The sequence below is a fragment of the Haliotis cracherodii genome, unplaced genomic scaffold, assembly GCF_022045235.1.
Source record: "Haliotis cracherodii isolate W230 unplaced genomic scaffold, xgHalCrac1.p SCAF_3, whole genome shotgun sequence".
Lineage (NCBI taxonomy): Eukaryota > Metazoa > Mollusca > Gastropoda > Lepetellida > Haliotidae > Haliotis > Haliotis cracherodii.
In genome coordinates, this window is record NW_027266286.1 from 54,649,879 (window position 1) to 54,660,830 (window position 10,952).

General features: G+C 43.6%; 1 protein-coding gene across 1 annotated transcript; it reads left to right on the plus strand.

The window, feature by feature from the left end:
- The first annotated feature begins 339 nt into the window (after positions 1-339).
- LOC139474682 (vitelline envelope sperm lysin receptor-like) lies at positions 340-9,824 on the plus strand. The gene is made up of 9 exons (XM_071257777.1): positions 340-386; positions 2,659-2,701; positions 3,396-3,586; positions 4,501-4,655; positions 5,500-5,645; positions 7,793-7,874; positions 8,616-8,769; positions 9,324-9,369; positions 9,688-9,824. Exons 1-9 carry the CDS (start codon positions 354-356, stop codon positions 9,822-9,824), a joined length of 987 nt encoding a protein of 328 aa, XP_071113878.1. The 5' UTR covers positions 340-353.
- The last annotated feature ends 1,128 nt before the right edge of the window (positions 9,825-10,952 follow it).

The following is a 10,952-nucleotide window of genomic DNA, read 5'->3' on the forward strand; positions in this document are numbered from 1 at the left end:
CAGTCCATTAAGGCATCAAAAAACTCTCCCACCCATGTTATAAATGACCGGTCCCTCAAATAATACGTTAACGACATAACAAAGAGTGTGTTTCAGTCGCCAAAATACAACACCGTGCAGCACGTGCGCGTGGTGTCATATGAGGTATAAAAGGGCTCGTCGACGACACTCGACAGGCGGACCGAGTCTGAGCTGTATTCGTCGTGGTAAGTGTTCACTTAGGTGTAAAGGCAGCCGGGTTATATTTGTGAATACCAACTTTTATGTGAGTTTAATACCAGTTGTTCTAGTAATGAATTCATGTAATGAAGGCTTTTAGCATCGAATATTCTTTTTCAGCCGAAAGGTGAAAAATGGCAGCTATATTGGCTATTCTTGGCTTCATTGTAAGTATAACAGCGGGACCCAAGTACGTACGTTCCTTGCTATGTGTTGACAGTCTTGTTATACGCCGACGTCGTAGCGCGTGCTGCCGACCTGCTTTACCTGGCCCAGTCTACTTTATTTAGTGGTCGCCATGATATAGTGAATACTACAGTCGCTTTCGCTCGGTCAGATACCATAGAAAGTCCACTCGTTTCGTAAAAATGATATCTAACGAGAATGAGGGATATTCTAATTATTACCCACGTGAAATATATATTTAAGAGTAAATATCAACTGTCGTTCGTTGAGATCAAACTGAAACCGCTTGCAAATTCTGGTTGCGCATGAATATTGGCATATGCCCAAATATTGGCATTGTTGACATTCAGTTGTTTGCAAACATAACATCACCGACGCTCCGGATCCTTTTTGGAAGAATTTCTTCAACGTATGGTAATTCAAACGCCATGTTAGTATGCAGTACACCTATAAGAAAATTTGAAGTCACATTAGCGTCGCGCTTTGAATATCGGTCCCTCGCACTGCCGGTCTCCCGGCTGTGCAATCAAAATGGTCCGGTTTTGATATCAGCTGAATTAATATCCTGTCCGTACCATTTTTAGAAGAGCGAAATTAGACGTTCATGTTAACTTGTACCACCCTATATACTGAAGATTTGAAAATCGACCAACTCGGTCTGCTTGCATGTCAGTGACGGCTTCGAACGAAGGGCAAGTTCACCACCGGAATAAGACAGGATGTTATTCGCATTTGGGTGGTCTTGGGCCACATGATCAGAACTCGGGCACACTTATACGGAGATTTCGAATGATTAGTATCGTAAATGTTCACTTTGAGTGATCTGGTCGTGCAGCCGTGAACAAACTCCCGAAACGGTGCCCCAAAATACGATTCGACACTGAGGGCACAACCGGATCATCCCAAGTAAGTTTAGATATCTGACCAGATAGTTTAAACTGATTTCATTTCACCACGCTTATCCTTTTTACGTTAACTGAAAGTTGCGAAAGTGGTCGGGTGCGCCGCGCTCAGGGGGACCCTCGATCTATAGATCTATCGATTGCTTCAGTTCTGCCTTGTAGTTGCAAAATGAAATCTCGCAATTTTATTTTTTCATGAAAAAATGCAGTCTCGGTTTGACCGAGGTCGCGGCTATCCGAATAAAACGAGGTCAACCTTGTACAACACAAGGGACGTAGTATCTTGCCAACTGTATATTCACCCGTGGGTAATAAAGCTTGAACATTGCTGTCTGCACGAAAATCCCCCATCATTCACTCACTTTTGTCCATGATTGAAGTTTTTTTGTTTAACGCCGCACTCGGCAATGTTCCAGCTATGTCTGCGGTCTGTAAATAATTGTCTGGAGCAGACAATCCAGTGATTCATATGAACATCGATCAATGCTATTGGTATACATGTACGATGATATGCATTGACCCAAGTCGGCGAGCCTGACCACCCTATCCCGTTAGTCGCCTCTTACTACAAGTATGGGTTGCTGAAGACCTATTCTCTCCCCGGATCCTCGCAGGTACATGCTCGAAGTAGACGCGACTAACAGGGTCGGGTGGTCATGCTCGCTAACTTTGTTGATGCACGTCAAAGTTGCACTATCTTCATTGCGTGGATCGATGCTGGTGAGAACAGACCGGCGTCATAAAGATGGCGTATTGCTGAGTGCGGCGTTTACAAACTGGTTTGCTGATGAAACCATGTGAAGTGGATGTGTTGCACGAGGTAACGAGTCATAAACTGACTGAATTCTTCTACATATTCGCCCCAAAAACACGAACCATAGAAACAAGTATGTTCGTTAAGAGATGTTTCCAATGTGTGCCACTTAATGTCAAAACGGTCGGTCAAGTGTTACCACGTGCTGTCTTTATTATCACAATATGCTGCACGTCCTTGCCAAACTTTCCACACTACTCCTGCACGAGACAAATGATGCGTCTGGAGTCTATGACGTCACATGTGTTGCGTTTAGAAGCATTGGTTCACACAACATAATGTTCGTGTGAATTGAACAATCGGATACCTTATTTTAAGTAATTCATATTTTAACCAACATGGATTGTATTAGCTTTTTCTTTTGCCGTCTCGTAGATTATTTCATCTAGTACCCATTGCATATAACGCATTTGTAACATCTGTAACATTGCTTACTCTTACCTGTACAAAGTAATTCCTGGAAGTTTTGTATTGCTCTTACCGAGGCTCTTTCGTGTCCCTTTTTTTTAAATGAGGTTTTGTTGTACATGTCTCCAGGCTACCGTCCAGGCTGTTGTACCTCCAGGGTATATATTGGATAGTAAGTAATATTACCATTTTCTTACCACACAAATGTAGTTCTTTGTGAACTCTCTATGCATATGTGACAAATGCTTGTCGTAAGAGGCGACTAACGGGATGGGGTGGTCAGGCTCGCTGACTTGGTTGATGCATGTCTTCGATCTCAACTGCGTGGATCGATGCTCGCATCGATTACTGGATTGTCTGGTCCAGACTTATTTACAGACCTGCGTCATAAAGCTGGAATATTGCCGAGTGCGGCGTTCAGAGATCTTTGACAAATGCCTTAAATGCTGTTGTAATATTGGCCGTACCATGATCCGCTGACTAGTTGTGTTCATATCAAATGGGATGAGGATATGTTAGCCTAGTACCTCGATAAGCCAGCTTGGGTTGGATAATTCCAAGATGAGAATAAGATTCGAATGATACATTGACATGTAGCTTTAATTTTAGCATTCTTTAGAGTGGCTTTGAAATATTATAAATTGCCACTTTGACCAATTAGTTCTGTTTGCACCAATAGGTTGGTTTTTTAAAAAAAAAAAAATAATTTTTTTTTTTAATCGTGATATTCTCTGAAATGATTGCGAAAAGATGATTTCCAGTATTTACCTTTAATAATTCCTCCGAGGTCACAAATCTTTAATCTAGGTTAGAATTGGTTTAAACAAACTAGTGGCGTTAAACTGTATGCTGCCTTGTGAATTCAGTTCAAGCGGATTGTGGACTGAACGGTATTGCCGACTCCACGGTCAGTCTACTGACCGACTACGATGCCGAGGCAAAAGCGTTTTGTGGCGACAAGAAGGAAGTGAGCTTCAGTTCAACTGATGGAGTGTACTTCACTTTACCTGTGTCCTACCCAGTCACTGGCGGCGGATCATCCGCCTGTAAATTTGTGGTTGGTATATTAGTATGATTCTACCGTTAAGGACCATTTCATGTGGAACGATACCGTCCACATGAATTTGATTTCACCTTTCCTAATCATTGACAATACTTGTATTAACTCTTGTTAAAAAGTTAAAATTAAAAGCATTTTAGGAACTTTTCAACGCAAGCAGGCAATGATTGGACCTGGCACATTAATCTGCCGAAACTATTCACGTGACCTTGCATGCTGTAAGACCAGAGTCGTCATTAAAATATTTTTTTCTAAATTGCCACATACTTCAGCGTCGCGAGATACCCATAGATGTATGTCGAAATTTTGTTTGGTGTACCTCGTGGTTTCACAGTACGCTTATCTGCCCATGAACATCCGGAGTAGAATGGGTCTTCAGCAACCCATGCTTGCTGTAAGAGGCCAGGCGACTAATGGGATCGGGTGGTGAGGCTCGCTGACTTGGTTGAAGCATGTCATCGATCCCTCATGGTATTAATCGCTGGATTGTCTGGTCCAGACTCGATTATTTACAGACCGCCGTCATATAGCTGGAATATTGCCGAGTGCGGCGTACAACGAACCAACAATAAAACAGTACGCCTACCGCTAGAGCGATTTCCCCGTTGCGTCACTCCGAAAGACGTTAAGCCCCCTTTACACAGGGCTGCGACCTTTGTGCCACCTTTTGACTTATCAAAAACTGGCCAGGGCGCTCAATGGTAGCCTGAACCCAGTAAGCTGACACGCCGTGATATAACTGAAATACTGTTAAAAGCGGCGTTAAACCCAACTCGCTCACTAATGTGCCCCTCTCCTGCTGGTCTTAATGCAACCACATGAATCGGGTGGTGAGGCTAGGCCCCCACCCACCCCCTCGAAAAAGACGATTCATTTTCTTTAGTTTTTCGTAATACTGTATGAACTTTCAGAAAAAGAAAGACTCATTTGTTTACACAATCCTGGTGACTGTGGCGTTCGGCAGTCCCGGTAGCAGACTTCACCAGACGGATGAACGATACACCGTCACGTGCACGTTCCAACCTGGCGCCAACAAGCAGAGCTCGTCCCTCAAGGTCCAGCCAGGGTAGGTTTCTGGAAGGGATATGCAATTTTTAGACCCCCCCCCCCCCTTTTTTTTGGGTGGTGGGGTTGTGGGTCTCATTTTAGTTTTGAAACTTAGATGCTAAATTGATATTTGAAGTGCAATACGAATCTTAAACCACTCATTTCTTGACATATAGCGTTTCCTTTAAAAAAAACCCCACCCCATTCCCACTGAATACTAATCCACGACAATGCCTTGAAAGGTTCAAATTTTGTCGAAGTGATTTTTAACCCGTCACACAAGACTCGTTTTTAACGTCAATAAGCAATTATAAGAATGTATCTCTACTCCCCCATTGCGCCGCTCTTCCGTGTGCAGTTTCATTCGGGCCGCAATGTGTTGATTTTTAGAATCCAAGATTTGTCCTGATATTCATTACCTGAAATGATCATAGGTTTCAGTAGTAAACATCTGGCCTGCATTATTTAAGCTCGTCCACTTCATGTAAATAAGACCACCACGTCTTGATCTAGTGGGTAAGTCTGCCCAGAGAGCTGAAGGTACTGGGTTCTATCCCGTACGGCGTTATAAGATGGCGCTCGACATCAAGGAGCAAAAACAAGACTGGGTTGCTCGGAGTCGGTATAGTGGAATATCCATGAGTAAAACTGCGGAATGGTATATCGATGGACCAGCACTGTAAACTCGGCATAGTCCTGACAAGTGCGTGTGCTAGTGAAAAATTTCAAGCGACGCCATCATTAGACCCGTAGGAGCACCCGCCCCCTATTTATTTTTTAATCTGCTTTAGTTGTCTTTGACTTGGCTCTTCAAGATTCTGAATAAATGCCAGTGACATACGTTCCGGCCTTGCTTCTTTCAGCGCTTCTGCTCCAAAGGTGATCGATGGAAATTCGCCCCCGAAAAGTGCCTCTGTCATTCATCTGTACCTGGTCGACGTCATTGGCAGGAAACTTTCAGGTTCGGTGAAATCTGGCAAGAGTGTCGGCCTGAAGGCCGTTACCCTGGGTAAGTATTCACACATGCTATTGGGTCATCCATTGGTCTACCCGTGAAGGTTCCGGGTGAGAATAGGTCTTCGCCATCCATGCTTGCCGTAAAAGGGGACTAACGGGATCGGGTGGTCAGACTCGCTGACTTTTTGAAACCTGTCATGGATCCCATTTGCGTGGATCAATGCTCATGATATTAATCACTGGATTGTCGGACTCATTTACAGACCGCCGTCATATAGCTGGAATATTGCCGAGTGCGGCGTTAAACAACAAACCAACATCAATTGGTCCATGAAATAAGAAAATGAGGTTTAGTAGAGACCTGCTTTTGTCCATAATATTCATCAATATTCATCCGTGTTGCCGATGGAGGGAGTAATTTTGAGAAGTTTAAATTGCTCCGTCTTGGTGGTTTAATTTGTTTTCCTTTAATTGTTGAATGGCACATCCGCTCATATCCGAATATAGCCAGAACAGAAAACTAATGGGTGTTCATGAAGGTGTTTGATTTTGTTTTTATATTTCATTGTCGGGTATAAACTTGAGTACTTTAGCTTGTAAACCATGACAAGAGGAAAGAAACATGCCGAGGGGTGATAAACGGTTGGTTACAAAACTAGATATGAGGTTGCAGGTTTCATTCACGTAATAACATACTTAACTTTCATTTCTTGTCGAATATTCAGAAATTTGAAACGCAAATTCTAATTTGAGTGTAGACGTATTCGTCGCTCATCTCATCGGAGGGTTTACAATGATCACAAACCAGACTGAAAGGGATGACATTTAAACTAATGCGCTCTTGGGGGGGGGGGGGGGGGGGGGGAGGGAGAATCTTCACGGGTCACAAACACGTAGGAAGTTTATAAAATATTAAAATAGTAACGGCACAACTGTTACAGCTAGTGAGGCTACACATATTGAAAACGCATTGCTCTATTTTATCAAGTAAATTGACAAAACATGTTCTCGTAACACAGGCGACCGCCTCCATGGTCAAGTGGTAGAGCGTCTGCCCAGAGCAGAAGGTTCGGGGTTCGATCCCCGGCCGCATCGTACCAAAAAATGGTACTTACCCTGTCTGGCGCTCCGCATTAAGGGGCTAAAACGGGCCTGGTCGGCTCAGTCGGTATTCTGAGTGGGATATTCATGTTAAACTGCAGCATTACCCGGTATCTCTGTGGGTTAGCGCTTGAAAACTAGCGCATTAGTCCGAACTAGTACAAGCAGCCGCACTTGCATGCACGTGGCTATACAAGTGCAATAACCTTGTACGCTCGCTAAACCCCATTTCGCCTCGCCTGGCAACACGGGGCGATACGTCCTGAAAGTGGGGTGGTGTAACAAATCGATTAACGATGCCGATGTATGTAATGTTGCACGGATGGCCCAGTCGTCTAAGGCGCAGCTATTCGCTGTGCAGAGTTGCGTCCCTTAGGCACACCACAAACCTATGATTGTAGGTTCGAATCCCAGTTCGCTCGGATTGTTTCTAGGTGAGTCAGCACCATACCCGTGCTCGTTGGTTTCATCGAAGTGGTAAACGTCTGAGACCTGCATCACTTCGGGCTTTCATCCCACATTAAGCTGACACGATATAACTGGAATACTGTTAAAAGCGGCGTTAAACAGTACCCCATCACTCTAATGTTACAAAATTTAGCGTTCGTCAGTGTATTTAAAGACACCAGTGAAAATGATCCAAATGTTAACCAGATTATACAACTGAGCTAGCCGTTACTGGCTGGTTCCAGTCCTGTCGTAGGCGTCGATACATCTCGGCATCTTGGCGGTGACGTCAGGACAAACGACCTGGTCATTGCACTACAGCAATGTCTGTTTAGCGCCGCACTAGGCACTATTGCAGCTATGACTGCGATCTATTAAAAGGTCTGGACCTGACAATCCAGTGATTGGGTAGATCTATGCTCTTGTCAGTCAGCACACCATGACTTGCATCACCAAAGTAAGAGACCCGACAACCCGATCCCGTTAGTCGCCCGTTAGTATGTTGCTGAAGAAAATTCTCGCCCGGATATTTCACCGGAATGGCGCAGTTTTTAAAGCGGTGTATGACTATGCATATAGATAAAATATTGTCACTTTGGCTAAATACCATAAACTGATTTTTTTAAATATTTTTTTTTCTTTTTCTTCCAGGTCCAGCTGACAAAGGACTCCGACCCGAATCTTGCGATGCTTTGAATTCCAAGGGTGGAAGGTTCTCTATTCTAAGATCCGGGTGAGTTAAAACATTTGTTCGGGCACTTGAACACTCTTGTGTTTGTGCATTCCAGCTATATAACCACGGTGTGTTAAAAAAAAAAATAAAAAAAATAAAATTGAGTCTGGACCAGACAATCCAGTTATTGACATCAAGAGCCTCGATCCACGCAATTGGTATATGACGACATGCTTCAAACAAGCCAGGGTCTAACCACCCGATCCTGTTTGTCGCCTCGTACGACAAGCATGGGTTGCTGAAGACTATTCTACCCGGATTTGCACCCTCTTAACGAGGGGACCTGACATTGCTGTAAACGTACATCATGTTCAGTTCGAAACTAGGTCCCAATACTTTTTACTTCTAAAGGCCGACTTGATTGGGCCACGTTCCTAAGACCCCTGAAGGTTCCGGGGTAGAATAGGTCTTCAGCAACCCATACTTGCCGTGAAAGGCGACTAACGGGATCGGGTGGTTGACTATCGTTTCAAAATTATTCGTTATCCAGTTTGCTCAAAGGTCTTCGCCGCCGCCGCATTTCCCTTTGCAGACTAGCTAACCTCTGATCGTGGGTTCGTATCCTGGTTCACGACTGTTTTCGGTTTCTAGGCACCAAAGAGGGAAACGACAAAGATTCATGTTAGATTTTTTTTTTCCAAGCTGGCACCTTCTAACAGAATATATAAAGACTTGATCAAACTCGCTTTGCGAGTATATACCTGTATGTATGCTGTAACTTTTACTTCTACCTTGTTTCAGGTGTGGAGACGGTATGGTCCTGAAACAGACGAAAGGCTTTAAAACTATTGGCAAGGTCGCCTACAGCGCTTTCTTTAAAGTGTTTACTGTCAACGGGGATCCAAGTTTAAAGTTTGAATGCAACTTTACGGTCTGCGCCAAAGCATGCAATGGAGTAAGAGCCTCATTTGGAACTCATTTTCGGGCAGACCCACATGAAGCAGAGCATGAGTCTGCTCTAACTGGTTGACTTATTGCGTCTTTTCTTTGACATATTAAAATTGTCAAAAGTAAAGATTTGCTGATTGCAATTAATGCAGACAGTCAAGTACTGTACCAAATGCATTCGTTGGGTTGTTATAACGCCACTCGGTAATCTTCCAGCTATATGACGGCGGTCTGTAAATAGTCTGGTCCAGACAATCCAGTAATTGATCACATGAGCATCGATCCACGCAATTGATTGATGCATGCCATTGTTTCCCTACTCGGCGAGCCTGACCACCCGATCCCGTTAGCCGCCTCTTACGGCAAGCATGGGTTGCTGAAGTCCTATTCTACCCCTGATCTTCACGGGTTGCCAAATGTATTGCTAGTACACAACTGTAGTTAACGTCCACACCACATTTGTATTATGTATGGGTGAAGTGACGCAAATCGCTTAAATGATGGCGGCATTTAAACAAGTTTCCAACATCACTCAAGTACTTTTATCCCTTTGCCTTTCAGCCATCGTGTTTCCTAAAGTCGACACGTAAACGCAGAGATGAGCCAGGTAATGTATAAATATATTTTATGCTCTAAATCCACTGTGGGGCAAGCGAAATGTCTTAGTTCATTGTAGAGGTTATAATTCGTCTCCTGGGTTCATTCCCTGGCCAATCTTGTCTCCGATGTAACGTTAAATACCGACACCATGGTGGGTACTGGATCACTGTAGCCAATTGACTGGTTCCTCCAGTTTACATCGTAATGTCAACAGATGGGTTTGATACTGTCTGGAAATGTATGCTACAGCTATTTTTTAAATATATTTTAGGATCTCTCGTTGACGGACTTCTAACTGGCTTCTTCTTCCCTATGTTTTTGGTAGGTGACGGTCTTGGAAGCTTTCTTTGGAATTCCCGCAGTCATGCCATGACGGAGGTGTTTACGTTGAACGGCGTTACGGAAGACGTACCACTTGAACAAAACGAAGCTCCTCGGTCACGTTTCCGACGCAACCAGTAAATACTGTAACGTTTTATTTGGTGGTTGGTCAATAAAAATGATGATAATAATGTTATTGCTTATTCATTATTTAAACGAAAATTGTATCAGTCGGTTCAAATAGTCAAGATCATTTCAACGACAACCGTTCAACCAGAAGGGACCTGTAATTTAAACCTTTGTGCCAAACATGTACATCATTAAACTTTCCAGTTGACTGGGCCATCCGTGCACCACCCCATGTGCATGTTGATGCACAATTTGGATGTTTGCATGTTAGGGAGGGTGATGCTGATACACGTGGTTTTTGAAATGTTAACGGCGCACAGATGTTGAGCAATTTTGATTCTAATAAACATTGCTTACCCCAAAATACCACGGCTTGTAAATCTGGCCGTGGGTATGCTGCAGACAGGAATAACGCAAATTGGAGATGCCAGGCAATTTTATGTACATCGGAACACTCTAAATGTTTAGATCAAGGAATTGCATTAGACTTTTTTGTTTTTGGTCACTACGTGAAATTTGGAAAATCAAGAGCAGAAACTGCTTGACTGTTACTCCATAAGAAGGGAACTTGACATCGTACCTCCTTGTCATGCACTGAAGTCATTAGAAACGCGTCACCGAAATACAACTTTATATATCTCCCTGATAAATTAAGAAAATACACATTTGAAATTGCCAATCAAGATGGAAACGGAATCGCAAAAGCATTCATTTAGTGCAACCAGAAATAAACAATGACGGGGTTCAAACTGAAATTTTATACGCATTTAAAAACTGGTCGATCACGGTAACCAACATAGCCACCATTTCCGAAGTGCACCGCTACACACCTTTGTCCTCTTGAATATCTGCCGCCACATATGTTGCAAAGCGAGTTCAAACTCTACATGGACGTTATTCGGTTACGCACACGCACACGCACATACGTGTTCTGTTGGGGCTAAATCCGGAGACACTGATGGCCACAGCAGGACGGGAATGTTTTGCTGAAAGTTTTTGAGCTGCAACTCCCGTGTCCTGCCATAATCTCACTCCAAAAAACTAATCACCCGGTGAACGCAACAATCCGCTACTCTGATCATGACATCTGGACTCGTCAGTGATATAACACCTCCCTCTCTTTCTTCCCCCCCCCTCCCT

Excerpts from the sequence above, each read along its gene's own strand:
- LOC139474682 (XM_071257777.1), top strand. The coding sequence starts at position 354 with ATGGCAGCTATATTGGCTATTCTTGGCTTCATT. Across the intron at positions 4,656-5,499 it reads TCCCTCAAGGTCCAGCCAGG|CGCTTCTGCTCCAAAGGTGA; the intron begins GTAGGTTTCTGG and ends TGCTTCTTTCAG. Across the intron at positions 9,370-9,687 it reads TAAACGCAGAGATGAGCCAG|GTGACGGTCTTGGAAGCTTT; the intron begins GTAATGTATAAA and ends TGTTTTTGGTAG.